This window comes from Calypte anna, chromosome 3, assembly GCF_003957555.1.
Source record: "Calypte anna isolate BGI_N300 chromosome 3, bCalAnn1_v1.p, whole genome shotgun sequence".
Lineage (NCBI taxonomy): Eukaryota > Metazoa > Chordata > Aves > Apodiformes > Trochilidae > Calypte > Calypte anna.
Window position 1 is genome coordinate 74,973,811 of NC_044246.1, and position 26,172 is coordinate 74,999,982.

General features: G+C 43.9%; 2 protein-coding genes across 3 annotated transcripts in view; one reads left to right on the forward strand and one right to left on the reverse strand.

Annotated features, from left to right (window-relative positions):
• Positions 1-933: 933 nt before the first annotated feature.
• Positions 934-12,130, reverse strand: TSTD3 (thiosulfate sulfurtransferase like domain containing 3). Of its 2 annotated transcripts, none has more exons than XM_030447145.1 (4): positions 12,061-12,130; positions 10,659-10,829; positions 10,317-10,476; positions 934-1,367 (listed from the first exon to the last, which is right to left on the reverse strand). In XM_030447145.1, the coding sequence occupies exons 1-4, from the start codon at positions 12,107-12,109 to the stop codon at positions 1,307-1,309; spliced, it is 441 nt and encodes a 146-aa protein (XP_030303005.1). In that variant the 5' UTR covers positions 12,110-12,130; the 3' UTR covers positions 934-1,306. The 2 variants fall into 2 exon arrangements, with proteins under 2 accessions (XP_030303005.1, XP_030303004.1); XM_030447144.1 differs by lacking the exon at positions 12,061-12,130 and adding an exon at positions 10,987-11,071.
• Positions 12,131-13,981: 1,851 nt separating this feature from the next.
• The window catches only part of USP45 (ubiquitin specific peptidase 45), a 53,453-nt gene continuing 41,262 nt past the window's right edge, over positions 13,982-26,172 (forward strand). The window contains exons 1-3 of the mRNA XM_030447146.1: positions 13,982-14,076; positions 23,191-23,301; positions 25,215-25,384. Coding sequence (XP_030303006.1) covers positions 23,202-23,301; positions 25,215-25,384 — 270 coding nt within the window. The 5' untranslated portion in view covers positions 13,982-14,076; positions 23,191-23,201. The remainder of the gene's footprint in view (positions 14,077-23,190; positions 23,302-25,214; positions 25,385-26,172) is intronic.

Below are 26,172 nucleotides of genomic sequence, written 5' to 3' on the forward strand. Positions count from 1 at the left end.
GTCAGGGCAGCACAGCAAACAGGGCTGGCTCTGCCAACTGTGGCAGTTCTCCTGTAGAAGCAAGCAACTGCAGAGAGACTGCAGAACTTACTAGAAATAAAATTATAGTACGATTAGTTATTTTTTCTTCTCTATTCTCTTAAACGTGACGAGGTATATTTTATCTCCTCACTGTACAGACTGCACTGTCAGAATGGAAAAGCTGCAGGACAAGTAAACATTGCCTGCAATACTGATTAGAGCAGAACCAGAAATTTTAATTCCTTTTTCCAGACAGCCCATGGAGTCTTGAACTTCTGTGCTAGGACTTAAATCTTCTAGAGGCCGAAACAGTTCCCCTTTGATGTGTCCTTGAACTGCTAACAGCATGAAAAAAAAAAAAAAAAAAAAGGAAACAAAATTCCTTAAAATTATTACAGTGCAAATTTATAGGTGAAGATGGGATGGATTGGTTTGAGAGTTTAAAGACATGCAAATTAATGTACAGAAAAGAAGGCAGTTTAGTAACTTCCTTGGATATCTCAAGTTTTCAAGCCTAAAATGGCTGCATTTCTAGAGCAACAACTTTATAGGTAAGTTCTCACTTGATACTGAGCTGCTCAGGGAACAGATATTTTTGACTGCTATAGGATTTTGTGTGCAAAAGTAGATCTGTGTATAAAAATTGATACACTTCTAAGATAAGGAATCACACAATTTTGAGCAGCAAGTACTGCAGTGTCAGGTCAGTTTCCCTTTGTATTTTCTGACCAGTGGTGAAGCTTTGGCCTTACAACCACTTAATCTGAACCTAAAAATGTGTACTTGTACTCTTAGGTAACACAGCAAATATTTTTAAAAACTCCTGTATAATAGGTCTGTGCTTAATGCAGTTACCCCAGTTCCATGAGAATATCTGTTCAAATATTCTAAACAAACTACCCAACACAGTTATTTGAGAAAGGATAATTTTATTTGTCCTACTTTTATTTGTCCATTACTTTAAACAGTCATAAACTGTTTAAACATCATACAAAAATCTTAGTTGACATAATGGGCACTTAAATTCTCTTCATATATTTTCACATAAAAACAGAGCCCAAAGTAAATGCTGAACAAATTTAACATCCTCTGTTCATGTCATAGTCCTTGGATATAATTTAAACCAAGCAGTTGGTGTGCATGGCTATTTAAAGGTGAAAGTCTATTTACACAGCTAAAGAGGAGTGGGCTGCATTCTGGAAGTGGAATGCACATAGTTTAAATGCTAAAACCTACAAACCTTCCTGAAGTCATGATGAAACAAGTGTTGGGTTAGTCATCTTCATTATTTCTCTGGAGGTTCGTGTGTTACCCAGTCCTCAAAGCCACCACCATATTGATGAACTCTGAAAATATACAGAAGATACAGTGCTCAGGACTCTTCTTGAACAAGGTATTTCAGACAACATGGAAAAAAACCCCAGAAGAACGAAAAAAAAAACAAAGCCAAAAAATAATATGGTTCAACATGAGCTGTCAGTGTGCTCAATCAGTTCAGAAAGCCAACCATATCCTAAGATGCATCAAGAAGACCATGGCCAGCAGATCGGGAGGGGTGATTCTCCTCCTCTGCTCTGCACTTGTGAGACACCACTTTGAATACTGTGCCCAGTTCTGGTGTCCCCACTGTAAGAAGGGCAAAGATCTGCTGGAGTGGTCTAGATGACTCAGGGGCTGGAGCACCTCTGCTACAAGGAGAGGCTGAGGGAGCTGGGACTATTCAGCCTGGAGAAGACTCCTGGGGAACCCTACAGCTGCCTTCCAATACTTGGAAGGGAACCTACAGGAAGGCTGAAGAGGGACTTTTCTTAAGAGCTCCAGCAACAGGACAAGGGGAAATGGTTTTAAACTGAAGGAGAATAGGTTTAGACTGGATATTAGGAAGAAGTTATTCAGTATGAAGGTGGTGACACTCTGGAACAGAACAAGTTATGGATGGCCCGTCCCTGGAGGTGTTCAAAGCCAGGTGGGATGAGGCTTGGAGCAACCTTGTCCAGGTGAGAGGTGTCCTTGCCCATGGCAGGGAGATTGGAGTAGATGATCTCTAAGGTCCCTTCCAATCTAAGCCATTCTATATTCAGTGAGTATCTAGAAAAACACATAAATTCTCTGCAAATACACTTGTACCTAGGTTAAATGACCCAGATAAACATCTCTTGTACTCATCCATAAAGTGTGTTCTGTAACTCTTTGCTACCAAATGACAATACTGGTGATCAAACATGAAGCAAGTAGTAGCAGCTTGATCAGTGGAATGGTCTCCCACTTTTTAAAAGGAGAGAAAAAACTCACTGCAGTGTGAGATTTTATTGTCTAATACTTCAGATGTCATCAAATAAATGCAGCACACTGATCTTTACATACTTGCTTTATAGACCTGACAAAAACCTGCACATAACTAACCTCTAGAAAACCACCATGCAAAACAATGCTGACTCCTTCAATTAGGAAGCATGAAAAACAGGTAATGAAAGATGGTTTGCACTTATTAAGCCAATGTATTTATAAGATAAAGTATGGTTCCATACTTTTAACTAAAATTAGCAAGGGTATTCCAGTTCATGAGTTACAGTTTAGCAAACTAATGAGCAACCAATTTTTAAAATTCTATCTGCAGTCAAGCTAGTGAGGCACCTTCTGGCACAGGTGCAATGATTCTGCCAACCAAACACTGCTTTCATTTTCACTATAGCATCATCTTATTAGCAATTGCCTTCAGTGACTTACCCCTGGCAAACAATACTGAATGCAAAGGCACACTTTGTCAACGGTGAACTGTACAGGTGGAACTGCAACTTAACAAATCATGTGGTTTCATATACTATTTAACCCAATTTAAGACTGTGCTTCTACCACAACGAGCTGCTCACCATTCCAGTCATCCTGCATCTTAGGACTGGTGCTTATGAAGCTGTATGTCCTGGTTTGGGCCAGGATAAAGGTGGTTTTCTGTTTCTGTACTTTTGCTTTTAGCTAAGTCCCTTGTAAGTAGTTGCATTTGCTGAAATTAACAGCAAGTTTCTCATGCAGTGTATGTGCTTCTAGGATTGATAACACTTGATGTTTATAGTTACTGCTAGAGACTGGTATGCAGAGCCAAGGACACTCAGCTCTGAGGAAAACATTTTACCGTCCAGGAGGACACAGAGGCCCCACCTGAGCCCTCCTTTAGGGAGGAACGGACAAGATAGATGCCAGAATTGACCAAACAGAGTATTCCATCCCATATACGTTACACTCAGTATAAATTTGAGGCATCACGTGGGCCGAGCCAGATCTTTTCCTGATTTCCTGCTTCCCTTCCTTCACCCGGCATCCTGGAAGGATCCTGTCCGTTCATCTGCCTGTGGTCCTGATCCGTGCCAGCCCATATCTGTGTGTTCCTGCCTCCAGTTCCTGACTGCTGCCGACTCCAGGAGTCCAGCCTGGACTTTCCCAGGGCTGCCCTACAGCCTCGGTGGTGACGTGAGAGTTATTGGGGGAGAGGGGGGAGGAACGTGGTTTCCATTTTCCTGTATATTTGTATATATTTAGTAATTTTACCTATTTATCATTACTGTTTCATTAAAGTTGTGTAGTTTAGTTTCCAACCCATAAGTCTCTCTCCCTTATTCTCTCTCCTTTCTCTATCAAGGATAGAGAGACATTAAAGAGAGCGTCTGTTATTCGGTTTAATCGCCGGGCCAGTGTTAAACCGTGACAGATTTATTGGCGCCCAACGTGGGGCTTGAGCTAATTGGCTCGAGTCCAGTTTAAATCTTGACCAATTTGCCTGAATAGTCTGAATTCCAACTCCAGTGGGAGAATGGCTTTGCTGAGTGGGAATCAGACTTTTTCCTTTGGAAATTTCACAGGGTTGGAAATTAAACCAATCATGCCGTACCTTTGGAATTTAGGGAATGTGATGTGTATTTTTGCAGCTGGAATGAGTGCTAATATGTGGCTTTCCTATCGTAAGAGACGCTTAAGGACCATCGTTGCAATATGGTCCTCAATATTGATGTATATCATGGTGTATGGTGCAGTGATGTTTCATAGAAGGATTAAGAACTTTGTTCGTAATTATGTTTTCAGAGTTCTTTTGAGGAAACATACCACCCTTGGGCTGAGTTCAGTGGATTCTTGTCCAAATGGCATTATGATTGTTATAGTTTTGTGCCTCCTGATTTTTGGTGTTCAGGTGTTCATGTGCTACCATATGTTGGTGAGGAATAAGACAATTACAACTAGGGGAACGAGCACACCTCGTAAAGAGAGCACCCCCACTCCTGCCTCTGCAGCCGCTTCTCGCCCCCCCTCACGCAAGGGCACAACTCAGATAAGGCCGGCGAGCATTGCCAGCTTATCGGCTACAGCTCCAGTTGCTGTCTCTACTCCCACAGGCAGTGCTGCTGCTCAGAAAGCAAGCCCTGCTGCTGCTACTGCTGCAGATACTACAGCCTCTCCCCCTCAGCCCACACAGTTACTTGTTGACCCTGTAACTAGGAGAAAAGGAAAACAATGGAAATCAGAAGCGAGCCTTAACCCTTCCAAGTCTGAACAAGATGACCAGGTGATAGAGGAAATAGAGGATAATGGCTCTCCTCCTAGACCAGCTAGAGCAGCTAGAGCAGAGTCAGATGAGGACTCAGACTCAGAATCTGCTCAGCCCTATTCCATGAGGGACTTGCGTACTCTGAGAAAAGACTACAGTCGTTTTACAGGTGAACCACTCCTCTCTTGGTTATTCCGATGCTGGAATGATGGGGCTGCTACCATAACATTAACTCAGAAGGAAGCTAGGCAGTTGGGCCCTGTAGCCAAAGATGCAGCTATTGATCGGGCATTTGGGGAAAAGGCTGGAATTACTAGCCTGTGGAAACGACTCTTGTCAGCTGTCAGGGAGAGATATCCCTATATAGAGAGGCAATAGATTGCCCACAGGTCAAAGCAGCCACACTTGGAAAAGCTATCAGGTATCTGGAAGAATTGGCTGTACGAGAAGTGATCTATAATGATGATGGCATTGAAGACCCTTATCACGTACCATGTCCTAAACCTATGTTGCAAAGGTTTGTGCATGCTGCACCATCACCTTTTAACCATACACTATCAGTAATGCTATGGGTTCCTGCAGACGTAGATGCAACTGTGGGTGATGTGATTAAAACTGTACGAGAGTGTGAAGATGCTGTCATAGCCCCTTGTCGGGCCTGGGTCTCAGCTATCAAGAGAGCATCTGAGGAATGGCATTCACCCCTTTCTCCTCAGACAGACGGAGGACGCCCCATTGCAGCCATTAAGAGGAGACGCCCTCCTATGAGACAGAATCGAGAGAAACAGAGATCAGTAAGAGGGACCCTATGGGTAATCCTGTGTGAATGTGGGGAGGACATGAAAAAGTGGGACAAAAAACCTACTGCTGCCCTACAGGACCGAGTGATTGAGTTGATAAGTAAGCCGAAGGCAAAAGGAGGTCCTTCTAAAAAGATGGCTGCTCAAGTGTCCAGTGTGGAGTTACCCAACCCAAAAATGCTGGTGACTCAAGATCCATGCACATCAGGTGTGAGTACTGGGGATGCAAGCTCCAGTAATGCACATACTGACAATGCTGTATGTGCTCAAGCTTAGAGGTGCCCTGCCTCCAGCCAGGTGGAGGAGAGGGACAACCGAATCTATTGGATTGTGTGGATTCGATGGCCTGGCACATTAGAGCCACAAAAGTATAAAGCCTTGGTGGACACTGGTGCTCAGTGCACCCTAATGCCATCGAATCAGAAAGGCACAGACTCCGTCACTATTTCTGGAGTGACGGGGGGATCTAAAGAACTGACTATTGTGAAGGCTGATGTGAGCCTCACTGGAATAAAGTGGCATAAACACCCAATAGTGACTGGTCCAGATGCTCCTTGCATCCTTGGCATAGACTACCTCAAGGGAGGTGATTTCGAGGACCCGAAAGGGTACCGGTGGTCCTTTGGTACTGCAGCTATTAAGACTGAGAATGGAGAATGGCTGCATGCTTTGTTTGGCCTTTCAGATAAATCCTTTGTAGTGGGATTGCTGAGAACTACAAACCAGCAGCTGCCAAATGCTACTTCAGTAGTGCATCGTAGACAATATCGTGTCAATAGAGATGCTGTGATCCCCATTCACAAGCTGATCCGGCAACTAGAGAGCCAAGGAGTGATTAGCAAGACTCACTCACCCTTCAACAGTCCTATATGGCCAGTGAAAAAGCCTAATGGAGAGTGGAGGCTGACAGTGGACTATCGTGCCCTGAATGAGGTTACACCACCACTAAGTGCTGCTGTGCCGGACATGCTAGAACTTCAGTATGAGCTGGAGTCAAAGGCAGCCAAGTGGTATGCTACCATTGACATTGCTAATGCATTTTTTTCTATCCCTATAGCACCAGAATGCAGAGCACAATTTGCCTTCACCTGGAGAGGTGTCCAGTACACTTGGAATCGACTGCCCCAGGGGTGGAAACACAGTCCTACCATCTGCCATGGACTGATCCATGACACCTTGGAAAAGGGGGGAGCTCCAGAACATTTACAGTACATCGATGACATTATTGTGTGGGGTGACACAGCAAAGGAAGTCTATGAGAAAGGCAAGAAGATAATTGAAATCCTTCTAGAGGCTGGTTTTGCTATTAAAAGAAGCAAGGTCAAGGGACCTGCACAAGAGATACAGTTTCTGGGAGTTAAGTGGCAAGATGGACATCGCCACATCCCAATGGACGTGATTAACAAAATAACAGCTATGGCCCCACCAACTACCAAAAAGGAAACTCAGTCCTTTTTAGGAACTGTTGGTTTCTGGAGAATGCATATTCCTCTTTATAATCAGATTGTGAAACCTCTCTATGAGGTTACCCGGAAGAAGAAAGACTTTAAATGGGGCTCAGAACAACAAGCTGCTTTTGAGAATATTAAATAGGAGATTGTACAGGCAATGGCCCTTGGACCAATTCGAACAGGGCCAGACATCAAAAATGTGCTTTACACCGGAGATGGAGGTGATGGTCCTACATGGAGCCTCTGGCAGAAAGCTCCAGGAGAGACTCGAGGCCGACCTCTAGGATTTTGGGGTCGAAACTACAAAGGCTCCGAAGCCAACTACACAGCCACTGAGAAAGAGATACTGGCCGCATACGAAGGAGTCAGAGCTGCTTCAGAAGTGAATGGTACTGAAGCACAGCTCCTCCTAGTACCACGATTACCTGTACTGGGTTTTATGTACACAGGTAGAGAATCTTCCCATCATGCTACCGATGCTACCTGGAGTAAATGGATTGCTTTAATCTCACAGAGAGCTAGGATAGGAAGACTTAATCGTCCAGGAATTGTAGAAGCAATAACACATTGGCCAGAAGGCAAACACTTTGGAATGCCACCAGGAAAAGTGGTAAAACGGGCTGAAGAAGCCCCACCATACGACCAACTACCAGAGAGTGAGAAACAATATGCTCTTTTCACTGATGGATCCTGTCGTCTGGTAGGAGGCCATCGAAGGTGGAAAGCTGCCGTATGGAATCCTACACGACTAGTTGCAAAAACAGATGAAGGAGATGGTGAATCAAGTCAATTTGCAGAGGTAAAAGCTATCCAACTGGCTTTGGACATTGCTGAACAAGAAAAGTGGCCAAGACTTTATCTCTATACTGACTCATGGATGGTAGCAAATGCCTTATGGGGTTGGTTAAAGCAGTGGAAGCAAAACAACTGGCAACGTAGAGATAAACCTATCTGGGCTGCTGAACTCTGGAAAGACATTGCTACTAGGTTAGAGAAACTTGATGTAAAAGTGCGTCACGTAGATGCCCACGTACCTTCATATCGAGCTACTGAGGAACATCGAAACAACCAACGAGCAGATGAGGCTGCTCAAGTGTTCCAAATAGATCTGGACTGGGACCATAAAGGTGAACTATTTTTGGCCAAATGGGCCCACAATGCTTCAGGTCATCAAGGCAGGGATGGAACATATCGATGGGCTCGTGACCGAGGGGTGGATTTATCTTTGGACTCTATTGCGCAGGTTATCCACGACTGTGACATATGTGCTGCAATTAAGCAAGCTAAAAGGTTGAAACCTCTGTGGTATGAAGGGAGATGGTCAAAATATAGGTATGGGGAGGCCTGGCAAGTCGACTACATCACACTGCCTCAAACTCGCCAGGGTAAGCGCTATGTGCTTACAATGGTGGAGGCAAGTACAGGATGGCTGAAAACATATCCTGTGCCTCATGCCACAGCCCGGAACACTATCCTGGGCCTAGAGAAACAAGTCTTGTGGAGACATGGTACACCAGAGAGAATTGAGTCAGATAATGGAACTCATTTCAAAAATAGTCTCATAAATAACTGGGCCAAAGAACATGGTATTGAGTGGATATACCATATCCCCTATCATGCACCAGCCTCAGGTAAAATTGAAAGGTACAATGGTCTGTTAAAAACTACCTTAAAAGCAATGGGTGGTGGAACTTTCAAAAACTGGGACAAGCACTTGGCAAAAGCTACCTGGTTAGTTAATACCAGGGGTTCCATCAATCGAGCTGGTCCTGCTCAGTCAGATCTTCTACACACAGTAGATGGGGACAAAGTGCCTGTGGTGCATGAAAAGAATCTGCTAGGGAAAACAGTTTGGGTTTATCCTGCCTCGGGCAAAGGTAAACCCATTCGTGGGGTTGCTTTCGCTCAAGGGCCTGGACACACTTGGTGGGTGATGATGAAAGATGGAGAAGTACAATGTGTACCACAAGGGAATCTAACACTAGGTGAGAATTCCTAATTTCTGCTTGTCTAGCTTAATCAGTAATGCATGGACTCTTTGGGAGTCATGAACTTGTATCCCACCATAACTACTGTTATGTGAACTGTTGCATAAACTAACAGTGTTCTATGAGTGTTTTTCAGGATGATTTTGTGGTGATGAAGCCGAACTAGGTTCATCGGCTGGCATCCAGTAACTTCCTTGGAGTTACCATCTGCAACCTGCAACTTGTGAACCATGGACATGAACTATGAAGATTGCTCCTTGTTTTGAGAATCTGCTACAATAGATGGACATCTGCAATTGTAGACTGAATTACTTAGTGAATTTTAGCACTGAGAGATAGTAATAATTTTTGTATAGTATGTTTAAGAATAAGAGATAGTAATGATTGGAGTATGACGCAAATGGTATGGAATAAGGGGTGGAATGTCCTGGTTTGGGCCAGGATAAAGGTGGTTTTCTGTTTCTGTACTTTTGCTTTTAGCTAAGTCCCTTGTAAGTAGTTGCATTTGCTGAAATTAACAGCAAGTTTCTCATGCAGTGTATGTGCTTCTAGGATTGATAACACTTGATGTTTATAGTTACTGCTAGAGACTGGTATGCAGAGCCAAGGACACTCAGCTCTGAGGAAAACATTTTACCGTCCAGGAGGACACAGAGGCCCCACCTGAGCCCTCCTTTAGGGAGGAACGGACAAGATAGATGCCAGAATTGACCAAACAGAGTATTCCATCCCATATACGTCACACTCAGTATAAATTTGAGGCATCACGAGGGCCGAGCCAGATCTTTTCCTGATTTCCTGCTTCCCTTCCTTCACCCGGCATCCTGGAAGGATCCTGTCTGTTCATCTGCCTGTGGTCCTGATCCGTGCCAGCCCATATCTGTGTGTTCCTGCCTCCGGTTCCCGACTGCTGCCGACTCCAGGAGTCCAGCCTGGACTTTCCCAGGGCTGCCCTACAGCCTCAGTGGTGACGTGAGAGTTATTGGGGGAGAGGGGGGAGGAACGTGGTTTCCATTTTCCTGTATATTTGTATATATTTAGTAATTTTACCTATTTATCATTACTGTTTCATTAAAGTTGTGTAGTTTAGTTTCCAACCCATAAGTCTCTCTCCCTTATTCTCTCTCCTTTCTCTATCAAGGATAGAGAGACATTAAAGAGAGCGTCTGTTATTCGGTTTAATCGCCGGGCCAGTGTTAAACCGTGACACTGTATAAGGTGAGAACATTTTGGCATGGGAGCTTTAAGATGCAGAAGCACCCTTCAGTGGCAGCATGGCCTTACAGCAGATTATGTCACCTGTGGCAAATATGCAGACCTGTCAAGGGGTTGTTTCACACCTCACTTCGCTGAGCACCCAACAGCATCTTTCCAGGTTCAGTGGAGGCCATAGGAGGCATCTAAGTCAAATACCAGTCACTTTGTTGATATTCCACATTTAATTTTTTTACCCATGCCCACCTTTACCCAAGCTGAATACAAGTTCTACTTCACAGGGAGAGGCCATCACACAGAAGCTTACCTGCTGAAACCCAAGGACATGGCAAAACCAAGAGCTTGTTTACTTCTTGTTCCTGCCAAGCAGGAGAACACCACAGGATCCGACTTGGCTGGCATCTTTCGATTGTACTGCTCCTTGAACTCCATCGGGTCCATTTGTAGAGCTTCCACTAATTCACCTACTGAGAAATACAGAAAAAAAAAAACCTAATTTATTCTGCATTAACAGACAGGTCTTCCAGTTCCTCTGGAGGAAAAGTTGAGGCTCACAACACACCAGCAGCTGCCTCGCACAGGCCCTCTTTGCAGAGCCTCCCCCACGCTTGATCGTGAAGCAAAGGGGAACAGCCCAGGGTGAACTTACACGGTATGTTGATGGACTTAGGGATTTTCCCGAACTTGTCGATCTCCCACCTCTCCCGCACATCTATGTGGAGGACGTTGGCCGTCTTCAAGTCTTTGAGTTCCTGGTAGGAAAGGCTGGGCACTTCGCCGGTGCAGAGCCCTCGGCTGGAGGCAGCAACCGCCCCGGGACCTGCCGGAGAGGCGCTGCCCGTCAGCCCGCGCTGCCCCCGGGGAACACTGTCGTCCCTAATGACGTTTAATATATTCATAAGGGCTTCCTCCTTCCCCCCCCCCCCCCCCACCCAACAGAAACCTCACCCCGCCCTCTATCCCCGTTCCCACCTCACCGGGCGCTGCCGCTTGCCACCACCCGCCGCCCGCAGCCCGTAGGACCCGGGCCGCCCGCCACCTTCCCCAAACCCCGGAGCCCATCACCCCGCCTCCCAAGATGGCCGCCTCCCGGGCCCTCCGTCCCTCCTGCCTCCCGCCCGCCCCGCTGGCCGGGAGGAGGAGGAGGCTTTCCGGGAGGCACCGCCTCCTCCTCAGAAGAGGGGGCCCCGAGGTCTGGGGGTGACCCCCTTAGGGGCTCGGGTAGAAGCACCAGGATAGTCAGGCTGAGTTAAAACCAATCAGTTTTTATGTGTTTTGTTTTGTTTTCCTCCTTCTGCATCCCTCTGATTTCTGGCAATTCGTGACTCGACATCAATAAAATATTTGAACACTCGAATTTGATTAATTTATCAGGGATTTAGCGGGTTCAGGGAATGCCTGGATTTCTCCACAGCTGTAAGAAGCAGAGTGGCCTGGGCAGGGAAGGCACCGGCAAACTGCCCACAGCCATGGAGTCCTCGGATGGTTTGTGTCGGAAGGGACCTTAAAGATCATTTAGTTCCAACCCCCCTGCATGGCCAGGGACACCTCTCACTAGAGCAGGTTGCTCAAAGCTCCATCATGACACCTGCCAGCACCGGACACTACTGGGTCAGCAAGCTGCTACCTTTGGTTTACGCACATCCAGCAAATGCCACTTCTCTGTGGTGGGGTAATTTCCACAGCTAAACTCAGAAGCCTTGAAGTACCAAAGGCTGGGGGATTGAACAGGGATTTTCATGCCAAATCCTCTAAAAATAATTTTTAAAAGGCCCTGTGTTACACCTGAGGAGTGAAGACGATTTTAGTATTGACCTGTACTGCTTCCACCCCTGCCACTGTCCCCTTACAACCACAGCACTTGTCGTTTAAGGGTAATAATAACCAAATCCCTAGAGTCAATATGCTTTGGCTTTGAAAGCTGTCAGTCTTCCAGCCCCAAGAACTGATGGCCAAGACATGTTTTAAATATAGAAATGAGGGTTCCCCTGTTCAATGTCTTAAACCACTACTCCGTATTTACTGCATACCTCGGTAGATATATTACATACCGGTGGTTTCAGTCTTCAAAGGCAGCTGTGCTGCATCTTTTCTCTTCATAAAAGATGCATTTTGAGGAGTATGTTGTTGAATGTTTACTAATGAGGCTTTTCCTTCTCAGAACAAGAACAAAATATTTCTCAGTACTCTAAAGTGTGACAAATTGAACCTGGCACATATAACTGGTTCACTAGCTGCCCTTCTGCCAGCCTCTCCATATGGCTTCCTTAACAAGCATTTGCGAATTGTCTCTTTGAAACAGTAGATCTGTAAGTTGAAGCTTAATGCATTTTCCATTTTCAACAAGGTATAGGTAGAATACATTATTTCTTGAAATTCTCTTTAAAATTTACTGTATATTTTATCTGTAGAAAAACAATAACCACAGTCACTCCCTATTTATTGCATATATCGCTATAAGTGTGAGAGGGGGAGCACTAGGTTACTTGCCACAACCACTTTTATCATTGCATATTCTTTATCCTCATTTTGTCAGGTAACTGAAGCCTTTGTTGATCAAAGAAAATATTCAGAGACCTGGGCTCCCATCAAGTCTTACTTGCCTTTCTGATTTGTTTTGTTACTGCATCTTGGGTTTTTTCCCCAGAAACTTTTCAGCCTTTCCCATAGTATTCTTCACCACGCTTCACCTTCTCCTTCTGCCCTGACATTCTGCCTCTTCCAGATATTTCTCTTCTGCTCTCCTGTGCTAAATGAATGTATTCCTTTTCACAACTGTACTCTTTTCACATGTTATTTCCCTTCCTTCTCATTCATCCTTTTATCTAGTTACTGCTCTTGCAGTGCAAGAATTCTCTAATCTCTAATCTGATCCAATTTGTTTCAGGTTATTGTTGCATATTCTTTCTCCCTTTCACATACTGACTTCACGAACACAGCATTTACAACCAAGGTCTGAGGCTGCTCTCGTACATGGTCTACAGTCTCCCTGAAGACCTTTGTGCTCAGTTGTCACCATTGTCATCAAAGTCCCTAAACAATTCCTCCTACCTAAAACAAACCCTGCTTAATGTGTCAACCTCTCTCAACAATACTCTTCTTGACATCTTGTGTTTACTTGGTCCAATGACTTCTACACACTTCTCTAGCTATTTTTTTCAGCTTGTTTTTCAGCAGATCCACCATGGGTTCTCCACAGTTCTTTTTTGAGTGGTTCCACAGAATTTCACCCTCTCCCTCTTTTTCTTTAACTATGCCGTATCTCTGTGTAACTCTATTCCAATAAAACTACTATCTCACTGCCCTTACTTCAAGTTTGCCTCCTGTCCAAATAAAGCCTCCCTCTTGCTGTATAAGCATACATTGAGTTCAATCTCAATACCTAGCTCCTCCCTCTCATGCTGGACACCTTTTCTTTTGCCTCTCCCTTAACTGGGATATGAACCTTTCATTGTAATCTCCCTCCAGGTCCTCCCACGGTGGCTACCTTGAAGAATCTCCCTAGTTCCAAAGCTCCTCCGTACAAAGTCTGTGTATGTCTACACACACCCTTGAGGACAAACCCGGCCGCTCGCTTCCTTCACGCACAAACCCCGAGCAGTATCTCCCGCTCTTTAAGCAGAACCCCGCCAAATTTATATGCCAAGGTGACCCCATCACGTCTCGCTTTCTTTGCACCCTTATTTGCCTTCAGTTTCTAAGGTGCCCGCAGCCAAACCTGCCGCTACCTGTTGCCTCTCAGCCCCGCTCCCGTCCAGCCGGCAGCCCCGCTTCCCTTACCGCCCTTCCTTACCGGGGAACACAATTTGCCCTCCAACCAGCACCACCTGCCCCCCTCCACACTGCCTGCCCCCGGCCCCACCTCCCTTGCCACGCTTGTAGGGCGCCGGGGGCAGGTCGGCCGCCGCTCCCCGGAGCCGTCCGGACTAGGGCGGGGTCCAGCGCGGCGAGGCCGGGGGCGGGCTGCGCCGGGCGGAGCGGAGCGGCTCTGGCTGCGGCCCAGCTTCCTCCGTCGCTTCCTGCCGCCGCCGACCCTGCGTGCTTGTTTGTCTACCGCCCAACGCTCCGTGAGTGCGGGGTGCTCGGAGCGGGGAGGGGGGAACCTGCCGGCCCAGCTCGTTGGCCGCCGGCGCCGTGGCGGGCAGCTCCTACGGAGCCGGGGGCCGCGGAGCCGAGGCGTGGTGGTCGCAGCTGTAAGGCCGGGGCGATCCGCCGCGCCATGGCGGTGGCCGTGCCCGTGGCCTGCGGAGCCGTGTCCCCGGGGGACGCCAGGCGGGGTGCGGGGCGCAGGGCGGGGGGCGCGACGCTAGTGCTGGGTCTGGAGCGGGTGAGGGGGATTTTGCCCCGCAGTGGCTCCGGGTCGGGCCCGCCCGGCCGTCCTCCTCACTGCCGGGGGTGCTGCTCCCGCCGTGATCTGAACTGGTGGCCGAGTACGGCTGGCCTGGGCTCCATTCGGGGAGCCAGCACCGAGCTGCTGGTGCCAAGCGTCCGTGTCGGCCTAAAATAGGAAAAGAGCAGCACGGGGCCGCAGCCGAGACCTGCAGTGCGCTGCTCGGTTGAATTAGAGAAAGTCGGTAGCATCGCCTTTGGACGGGTTTAAACATAAGCTCCGTTCACTTTGCATTAGGCACGTTAGCGAGGGAGTGAGTGGGGTTATAAAGATGTTCTTGCGGCTCCGTGTCATGCGGTTGGCCTGGCTGCTTCTCCCCGCGCTGACGGCCTGGCATATGCTCGCCTGGTGATGGCGAGGCAGGCCGCAGGCTCCCACACCAAGTGTTTCGGCAGGCAGGCAGGCGGTGCGTGTGGCTGCAGTGCCGGCGTTCTGCTACCTGAAATCGAGTTTTCAGCGCATACAGACCCGTGTGTGCCTGGTGGTTAAGTGACAGCCTGGTGACAGCACCTCTCCAGCTGGTAGTTTAGACCCGTAACTGCAACTCTTCGTGTGGTGTTTGAGTTAATGTTTTGATTCTCTCATTTCCTGGAGGTTTTTTTTTTGTTTTTTTTTATTCAGTCTTCTGCTGTTGATGACCTTTACTTTAGAACTTGATCCTGCTCTTGGTGTGGATACCTTGCTGCTCACGTGGTTGAACAGGGTACACAGGACATCCTATTAAACACAGATGCAGAAGAATAAAGTAAAACACAAGAACATAAAAGCAGATGGCATTAACTTCAGGTGTAGTGCCTGTAGTCTTATTCTTTAGCCAGAAGTATTTCTTCATTCTATTAAATAATCCCATGCAAGCGCAGAAGTATAAAGCACAGATGTGTTTAAAAAATTCCTTCTGCTCTCATTTTTCAGCTTTTTAAATGTGAGTGTAGTAGTGGCACGAGCTTGTGGTAGACTGATAGCAAAATATGCCTTTGGGAAATCACTCTGCAGTTTACTATGGTTATAAATATTTTGTCAAACTTTTTCATGAAATGTTGAAGAACTGGTACTCTGTAGTTTTGTTTCTGTGAGATTCACAGAAGTACAGCTAGTGTCTCATGGGTTCTGCTGTGAGCAGCAACTGTAGATCAAGGACAAGTTGTTCCATTTTAGAAGTGTCTGCAAAACTGGGGCAGTTTGTGTGGAGGAAGAAAATGGAACAAAACTTTTTGCTTTCGGTGGCAAGACTTGTCCTTTCAGATAATTCATAGTGGTTTTCCATAGTCCCATGGTTTTCTATATCCAACATAGTCCCAGTTTCCATAGTTTTATCTGTTTTGCCCCTATTAATTAGCAAACTCCCTCTACACCTTTTCAGAATAGATGGGAAGTGATGCACAGCTGTTGTCTTCCTTCATCTTAGCTCAACCTATTATCTTCTGTGGGCTTCAGCGTGCTATCACACAGCTTGTGCTATTGCAGCCACAGTTTTGCTTTATTTTGTTTTTTAAATCAATAATTAGCATTTCTCTGAAGTTCACCCTTTGCTCATATTGTCATTCACGTTCTCTTAAGACATCTTGGACCACTTTTTTTCCCCCCAGTTTTTGCCTACATGGTTATTCTGCCAGTGTAGCGTGGGTTTACTGGTTACTCTCCATCTGTTTCTGTTGTGATACCCTCAGATTTTCTGTGGTGGTGGCACTGTTACATCAGTGTGCTTATCACTTAAGTGCATAGCCTGTCAGCTCTGCCTTCTGACTGCCTTTTCATTTAGAAAGTTTTCACTTGTGGGCCAGCATCTGAGCCATGATTTTTAAGGGGTGAATCTGTAGGAAAATCCATGTTAGACCTCATGGCCTAACATATCCAGCCAGATGTTGTTCCATCTTGCTGCATTCACAGATTTTTTAAAATACGTTTAAGGCGGGATAGAGAACATAAGCAGAAGATGCAATTTGCTTTGTGTTGATGATGGATTTTGAACAGGTATCCCTGAAATTTTGTGTAAGACCTTTGCTCTAAGATACTAGCAAAAATATGTCATCATAATGCTACTCCTTTTACCCACTCAGTCCTTTAAATAAACTGTCATATATGCAGTCACAGGGTCTTTTCATTATTTTTTCTGGACGCATCTGGTTTCTTTTCATGCCTAGAAGTAATTTTTCTGTGGCAACTATGTTTCAGTAGGAAGTCTGAGGAGGGACTGTGTAGGATGCAAATCTGAAAGGTGACAGACCATGTTTAGCATGAGCAGCTGGATAAAAGCACTTAAAGAAAGTGCATAACGCTATGGTATTTTTTTGCTGTCACTTCTGAAGTTGTATCTAATGGTCTGAAGGTTCTGTTTTGCTCCTCACACAAAAAATCCATCAGCGTTTTACCCTTTTATGACTCCAATATAATGTCAGGATTGGTGTTTGAGCTCCAGTGATGGTGTAGGATGTGTGATGTGCCTTTGGGCCAGGAAATCTTGGAGATGACACTTTCAGAATTTCAGATGACATTTTCCAGGGAGGGAAGTGTTGCTGCCACTACCAGTCAGCAGTTCTGGTCCTTTTACTGCTCTAGCAGGCAGCAGGGGCTTGTTTGTTGCAAAGGTTTTGGTGGCTGTCAGAGCGCTGAGCCTCCTGGCCTGCTGATGGGTGACACTGCCTGGTTGCTAGCTGTGATGGATGTATTTCTTGTTCTGATTAGGTGACATCTGATCTAGCAGAGAGCAAGCCAAAATGCCACAGGTAATGCTCAGAACAGACGTTCAAAATATATCAGCTTGCAGCTTACATCAAAACACAGCCGTTCTGCAGGGAATCTGGTGTTACTGACCCATACGAGGCTCTTTCTTTTCTATACTCTGCCGGTTACATATGGAAACTCAGACACACCCTTCACAGATGTTCTACAGAGCATGTTGGCCTTTAGTCTTGACCTGCACATCTGTGCTGTTCCTCAGCCCCATACTTTGGTGCTAGGCTGCTGTTGGCAGGAGGACAGTTGTGTTAAGTTACATGAAAGTGCTGTTTTTTCAGTATATTCAGTGCATGCTATGCCTTTTCAGGGGGATGCAGGTTCTTATTTGCATTGGCAACATAAAATAGTGTTATTTTAACTTGAAAGTGTGAGTACAAGTGTTGAGATAGCTGGAATGTGGGATACCTCAGATTAATTGAGGGATTGAGGTGAATGTATTTGCCTTGCTTTCTTTGAATTCAGGTGCTCAGTGGTGAATTAACAGTGCTGGTTTAACAATTAATGGCAGACCTACTGGGAGAGTCTTACCAGTATCCAAAACAGTACCTGGAGGCTGTCTGTAGACTGACTTGGCTGTATTTCACAGGGTAAGTATGCTTAGGTGAGCTGGTGGTTACTGCACCATTTTAATCTTGTTTGCATTCTTGTAATGCAAGTCTAATCCTCCCAGTCAGTCAAGAATCAGGTGATAGATACTACACAGCTAAGAACAAAAATGAGGTGCTTTCCTTGCAGAGGAAGAAAGTGGATCTTGGCAGCTGGAAGCAGTGATATGGGAGTAGCCAGCACAGCAGGTTATTTCTCTAATGTAGGGATGATCTGGTTTGGGTTTTTTATAAGTATCATAGTGAAGGTACATCATGGGAAAACTCACTAAGGTGACACACTTCAACATTTATTAAGTGTGCTGTATATATTGCAGGAGGACTCTATTGCACTCTAAGTAATAGGTGCAAGATAATAAGATGGGAATAAGGTTTGGGGAATCTAGACAGTGAAGGCACAGTTTGCTTTTCCACCAAGTTTGCTTTTCCAAGATTTTGTGAAGAAGGAGGACCTCTTTGGCTTCATTATTTTGTGTGTGTGTGTGGTTTTTTGCTTTTTGGTTTAATTTTTGTTTTGTTTGTTTCTTTTGTTTGTTTGGGTTTTTGTTTGTTTTATTTTTTCCAAAAGAAAAGTGAATTCTGGTTCACTGATGTGAACTTGTTTCTTAAATTTGTCCTAGCTGTACTGCACTGTAGTAAAATACAACATTTTAAAAAGTAACAGTCATTTGTTTTAGGAACTATGTTGAATTCTTTTTGGTTTCTAAATATATACTTTATGAAGTGGGTTAATATAGACTGTTAACTATAGACTATTTGAGGCATAACTTACATTTAAAATAATCTAGGCATACCTTAGATTTAACTTAACAAATTTAGCATGGTGATTTTTGGCACTTTGTCAAATACATAGCTTTTAAAATTGATAGGCAGATCATTCTGCTGCTTTGAAGTGGTTTGATCTTTCTAGAAAGGTGGAAACAAGCAGCTGTAATGAGAAATGTTTGATCTTAATCAGCTTTTTGTAGGCAGACTGGCATTAGGAGTCTTTTAAGAAGTAAAAAGTAAACCAAGAACAGCAAGTGATGATGATTACACTTCAAACTCCTGTATGCTGTGCTCAGAGAATCTGAACATGTTTGACAAGGACTAGTTCACAGTTTTGTATGAAATTGTGCTTTTAAAGGAAGTTATTTAGCTCTTTATATTTTTATTTTCCCCCATGAAACTGCATAATTTCTACTTTAAATTTTTTTTTTTTTTTTTAAATCAGATTTATTTGTGTGGTGTGATTGGCATCATGACTTGACTTTGTGTAAAAACAATTAAAAACTTACTAGGCTTCTTGTTCCATCACAAATACAAACTTCCAATTAAGGGTTAATGGAGACTTCTCTCTGCATAGGGAAAGAGGGATAGTCTGTCTCCTTTAGGACACTCCACCACTGATGCCTGTAGCCACAAATTACTCATTGAACATACAAAAAAAATATAGCAGAATGGGTTGGAAAGAGGCAAATCATGAAAGTATGGTCACAGTTTTTAATCTGCAGTGTATCAAGTTTGTTTTCTGTAAATTGTTCCTTTCTCCTGTTCCTGCTTGTGGTAAATGGCTTGCAACATTGTTGGCCATAGTCAACAGAAACCAAGTATTTGTCTTTTGCTTTTTCCTTAACTTTTATCCTTTCTTGAGTCCCTGCTTGTTCAGGGTTTTAATTCCAACAAAATCTCAATATTTTATTTCCCACAAGCAGAAATATTTCTGAGAAGTAATTTATGAAGCACGCTTGATGTCTTCCTTGATTATCTGAATTAAAATCAGTAATAAACTTCCTGGCATAGGCGTGTTGGGTTTTAAATGTTGATTATGTTTTTCATTTTTAAATGAGATCTTTTACTTGTAATGTTTTCTGTCCCCAGATGTACTGGAGAAGGGCAGATAGTACTGCATGTATACTGTTACTTGCATCATAGATGCATGCTGAATAGCTTGTTATTCTTACCCCTTTTATCTCATCTAATGCTTTTCAAAATCTGTCACAAGCCCTGGCTGGCTAGGTCCTTGATAAACTGTGGCTTTTTGAGAGCTCACAGGTCAGTAAACATTGTCTGATGGATGCCTGTCTGTATGTGCGTTCATGAAAACTGATTAATCTAATGGTCTGTGTTATCTTTTGTTCTGCCTGCTCTTACTGAAAGAAGACTGAGAAGTCTCTGGGTTGCTCAGTGGCTTCCCAAACCCACAGTATGAATGCTGGCTTCTTATGCCAGTGTTCATTTCTAATGCTGTGTTGATTAGATTGAGCTAGAAATTCAAAGTGTTCAGTTGCTGCAGGTACCAGCTGGCATTCTCTCTCTTTCATGATTCCTAAAGCACCACGGAGAGTGAGGTTGGAGTTGGGCTGTGGGTGCCCTGGTCCAGTTTCCATCACCTGGCCTGTGGGCCTTAGGATTTCACAGGTGGTAAAGACTTGCTTGTATTTATGGTTGGACCCATAATTGTTGTTCCATGAAGTTATTCGAGCTCTCAAAATGTAATGATATGAACATGACTTTCATTTGGGTGAAATCTGTGGTTTGGACAGTCTTACATAATCTGTCCAAAGAGATAAAAATTGATATGCTGAAAGGAACTCATAGTTTGTTTATGTCAATGTTGAACAACCTAAACACAACTCTGTCCCTTTAGAGAGGATATTTTTGCTATTGAGTCTTTATGTAATTTAGTGTAAAATCATAGGTTTTCTTAGAGCAGCTGTATCTACCTTACTATTTGATGAATGTCTCGATGAATCTTGTGCTCAGTTAAGAAGCAGTGCAACAAGTGGTGATGGGTGGTTTCACATAAGGCTTAGATATATATGATAAGGTGCCAAGGCAGAAATAGACACAGCTGAAATTGATTGTGTCCAAGGTGAATATACTGTTGTCCTGGTTTGGGCCAGGATAAAGGTGATTTTCTGTCTTGTACTTTTGCTTTCAGTTAGGTCTCTTGTAAGTAGCTGCATTTGCTGAAATTAAGAGCAAGTTTCTCAGACAGCGTCTGCTTCTAGGACTGATAACACTTGATGTTTATAGTTACAGCCAGAGACTGGTGTGCAGAGCCAAGGACACTGCTCAGCTCTGAGGAACATTTTACCCTCCAGAAGGAGAGGAGTAAAAAGGTCCCACCTGCAGCCTACCTTTGGGGAGGAAGGGACAAGATAGATGCCAGAATTGACCAGAGTATTCCATCCCATACACGTCATACTCAATATAAATTTGAGGGATCACGAGGGTCAAATCCCTTCGTCCTTCCCTTGCTGCTTCCCCTTCTTCCCCTGTCCCTGTTTGCTTGGCATCCTGGGAGGATGCCATCCATTCATCCTGGCTGTGGTCCTGATCCCTGCCAGCCTGAATCTCCAGGATCCGTGCTGCTGCCGACTCCAGGAGTCCAGCCTGGACTTTCCCAGGGCTGTCCTGCAGCCTCGGTGATGACGTGAGAGTTATTGGGGGGAAGGTGGGAGGAATGTGGTATCATTTTCCTGTATATTTGTACCTTTGTATATATTCAGTAATTTTTCCTATTTCTCATTACTATTTCATTAAAGTTGTGTAGTTTAGCTTCCAACCCATAAGTCTCTCTCCCTTATTCTCTCTCCTTTTATCAGGGAGGAGAGAGAGATTAATAGAGAGCATCTGTCATTCAGTTTAATTGCTGGGCCAGTGTTAAACCGTGACAACTATTTTAACTGAAAAAGTCAAGATCTGGAGTATTCACATCTTTCTTACTGTATGAACTTGAATTGCAAATCTACAAAATCAGCAAGGCTGATTTTAGTGTCATTGTTCACTTGCATGTTTGAGCATTTGAGGCTTTATACAGTTAAGTTCAGGAGATTTTGAAATCTATGATTTAAGAACATAATGATATTTAATATAAATACATAATATGATTGCCTTGTAAATGTGGCATTCTGCAGAAAATGAAGTGCATTTTGAAGAGCTGAGGAGACATGAAGCTCTTGAAGCAAGGAAGCAGAGCATTGAGGTTTCTTTCATACAGTTTAGAAATTTGACTTGTCCAAAGCGAATAATTGATATGTTCATGCAGAAAACCTTCAGCCCTAAAAATATGCGTGGCAGATGCAGAGCTGTCTGTCCAGATCTGTGGGAACCTGGAACAAGAGCTCTGAGGTACAGATGCTTCACTTCAGTGAAGGCAGTGCAGATACCAGTGACGGTGGTGGTCTAGTATCAATATTGATGATTGTTCTGCTTGATGGATAGGAAAGGAGAGGGAATATTGAATTCAATATACAGGTCAATTCCTGTATCTCTCAGAGCTTCAGCAGTTCAAAAGTCTAAATGTATGTATGGAGAAGATTTAAAGACTTAGCTAGACAGGCTTCTTAAACTTGGGGGAAATTTATGTACCTGATCTGTAGCAAGAACATATCTTTTGCTAATGCCATATAGGGCATTGTAGAGGTTTCCTAAACATAAATGAAGGAGCAGGGGAGCAGTTGAAAGTGTTTGGTACTTGTGGCCCAGGTGTCATTTTTACCATTTGTGATATACAACAAGATGTCTATTTTTTTTCCTAAGCAGAATGACTCACAGGTTTGCAGTGTTTGACTGTCTTACATTCATATACTTTTTATATGAAAACATAGGTTTGTTTTTATGAAGCTCATTGTTATAGATGAGGTATACATCTATATCTTATATATAAGATAATCTGTAAACTAAGTCTCAGAGCTGTTTGTGTGACGCACAGCTACTCTCCTTCAGTGAATTCACATTTGGATTTTGATTAAATGACCAGTGTGCTGAAACCTCTGAGGTTGTGTTTTGATTTGTATTTTTCTATGTTTAGTGGCAAATATTTATCCTTCAGTTCTGTTCTTTATAGGACTGCTTGATTACTGACATAAATTTTCTATGAGAGATTTCATCCATATGGATTCTCTGATGTTGAATAGAGACGTCAGTTTGCACTCCAGCCTGTCCTCACTCGGAGAAGAGGATGCTTTCATGAGATTTGGAAGACATTTGTATTTTATTAAAATTCTTTAAATTGCTCAAAAGCTTTAGTGAATGTGCAAGGGTAATGTTAATTGAAACCTTTCCCAAAGGAGGTATGTTAAGGAAGAGAAATTTTTATATTGATGAAGTTTTTCTGGTAAGGTATGGCCAGAGTTCCATGTTAGTCAATTTTACAGTAACAGAAATAAAGAATATCTTGGTACCTCAGATACTTAACACAGCTGTCTGGAAGTGTATGTTGTGTGTAGCTGCAGATAGAATTCATTATGTCATGTAGTGTAACCAACTGATCTTTTGGCATTCCTAAAATTTAATTCCTGGCACATTCATACTCCTTATTACACCATAGCTGACATTAATCAAAGCCTAAAATTGTGTGTGTGAGGTTTGAATGTGTGATCTGATCTCATGCTTCTAAAGTTCAAACTTGCTACATTTGATGAAGCACTTTGTGAAAAGCAACCTCTGTTTCTCTTTCCCAGTTAAGTAACAGATGCGGGTGAAAGATCCATCAAGAACCAACCCTGAGAAACCAAAGAGAAGCAAAAGGCCTAACAGGCCACAGGATGAGGACTCTTCAGATGATATTTCAGGTAAGTACAGGCCAATAATTTTTGTGTTGAGTGATGAAAACCAGAAATCAGGAGTACCATGAAATGCTTCTCTTGTTTGGATTTATAACAGAAATATACCCAGTCAAGTGTTTATGACATGATCGGTTGTTACACTATGTGACTGCTCTGAAGGACTGGAGAATTGTTTGATCTTTGATGACAGCCTCTTCAAAGCATTAGAATGGTCTTTTCCTGTGTGTGGAAGGTCAAGGATGTGTGGCAGGGATCTGCTTGGGTTGATCTCAGAGGCAAAAAGGAGGGGCAGAGAGGATGCAGGCAGGTTTGGGCTTTCCTTGTAGGGGCCTTGAATTAGTAGGGATGAGATTAATCTGATGAGGTGTATGTAAAGTAAGATGAGCTTGTATGGATCCTGTGACAGTAAAATGAAGGCTAAGGCAAGTGCAGACCAGCTGCTTGAGGGGACAGTGGACCCAGGGGCATGAGACATGGGAAAAAGCTGGGGAACTCAGTCCTTCCTTATCATCCACATGGAAACTCTACACTCAGTCCTCCCTCTTCCATGAGCCTAGTGGCCACCTCTTGGATTTAAGGATTGTCCAGAGTAGAGGATTGAGAGCTGTTAAGCAGACTGGACTTGCACAAGTCCGTGGGATCAGATAGGATGCATCTGAATGTGCTGAGAGAGCAAGGTGATGTTATTGTGAGGCTACACTTTGTCATCTTCACGACAATGAATTTGGAGGAGGGTTTGATATGCTAGAGGGTAGATCTGCCATTCAGAGTCACCTAGACCAGCTGGAGCAATGGGCTGGCTGCAAATTCTCTGAGTTCAGCAGGGGCAAGTGGAGAGTCTGGTACCTGGGCCAAAATAACCAAAGGCAATTACAGCTTGGAAAACAGCTTTGCAGAAAAGGTCCTAGGGGTCCTGGTGCTCATGCTGAATAAAAGCAAGCTGTGTGGCTTGTGCCTGCTGTGGGTTACCCTCTCCTCATGGTTGGGAAGAACGTGATGCATGAAGAGGGGCTGAAGGGAGTGGGTTTATCCAGAGTAGTGAAAGTATAGCTTCTTTGCCTGATAGGTCATTATGGAGAAGGGAGAGCCAGACTCTTCTAGGATATCCACAATGAAGGGACTAAAGAAAACTGCCAAAAATTATGGCAAGGAAAATTTGTCTAGGTAAGAGGAAATTAATTTTATTTTCACCATGAGGGCAGTCAAAAAAACCCTGATTTTCTATTGATGTGGTGAAACCTCTGTCGTTGAAGATGCAGCTGGACAAAGTTTTCAACAACCAGATCAAAATTTGTGTTTGACCATGCTAATGGATGAGGGTTTGAACAAGATGGCCTTCAGAGGTCACTTCAAACCTAGGTAGTTCATTTTTTATATATATATATATATCTCCACATTATAGTGGAATTTGTGCAAAAAATATGGAAGGGAATAGTAGTGGTTGTTATTGATGTTCAGAATAAGCAGTTGTAGTACAGATGCATGTGTATATGGAAATCTTTATGTATAGGAAAGGAGGTTAATGTCTGCCTTATTATGCAAAAATAGATTTATGTTGTATTTTACTACTGACATTTTAGTACTGACAAAAAAACCCCAGCCACACAGCAAATAAAAACCAGGGAATTGAAGTTTGTACCCGAGTAGTCCTTGTACTTCGGTACAGAGTAGCTTGTCTGTTTTAAGGGGTGGCATTTATTGAGTTAAAAAGGATTTTCATTACTGAAAGACTGAAACAGACACTTCATAAAATTCGGTATATGGGGAGCAGCTGGCTGATTTTTCCTATTTTAGTTCTTGGCTATTTTTTTTCCTAATGCTGAACTTGTTGAAGATTCTGCTCTTTCAATGTACATGTGCTCCCTTTCATAGCTATTATTTTTAATGGATGAAAGTGAGTATTGTGTCATTTTCTCCAGGCTTAACCTGCCAGCATGTGAGCCAAGCAGTGGATGTGCATCATGTGAAGAGAGCAGTAGCTCAGAGCGTGTGGTCAATATGTGCAGAATGTCTGAAGGAGAGGAGGATGAGTGATGGTGAGCCCGTGGCACCTACAGACATTTGGCTGTGTCTCAAATGTGGCTTTCAGGTAAGCATACGTTGGAAATCTACAGGGGTGGATCAGCACTGATTTTTCCAAAGCTTATGATTGGTATAGACCCTTATTTGTTTGGCTCTCACTGTTTCCAGAGAAACAGTGTAGCAGAAGTGCTTAGTTGTGAGAGTCCCTGCTTCAGCTTCTTCCATAGAGTGAGATGTGGCCTTGCCTGGTTTTTGGCAGACTTTGGGGTTAGCTTTATGTGTTGTGGTGCTTTTTGGCATCACAAGTAGTAAGTGATGATCCTGCCTTTTCTCTATTCTTCATCCGCACGCTCTTGCCACTTGGGGAGATTTGGCTCCAGGAACTGTGTGGTTGCAAAATGCATCCCTTCAGCTGGCTCATCTGGCAGAAGATCCCTCAAATAAAAAATATATATTGCTGAATCAGCTTGTACGATCGACACTCAGTTTCTAGATTTGATTGAAACCAGGGAGCAAAGACTATGCTGGAGTGAGAATGATGCTTTTTGTGGCAGCTAGCCATTAGACTGGATCAGTTATAGTGTCAGATCGTGGCCTCAGAGTTTAAAATGGCAGGTCCTGACCTCAAGGACCTGCAAGTTTCTGTCCCGTGAGGAACTAAAGCCTGATACAGAAAAATTCAGTTTGCAGGCAATGGCTTGCTTGGTTCACCTCTAGTTGCCTCCAAAAAGTGTCTCACAATGCTTTCAGTAGTTCTTGCTATAGTTAGGACAGAAGCCAGCTCTTACTAGTATTATCTGAACAGATTTAATTTTGCAAAGAAATGTGCTATTAGCAGGCTTCAGAATATAGTTA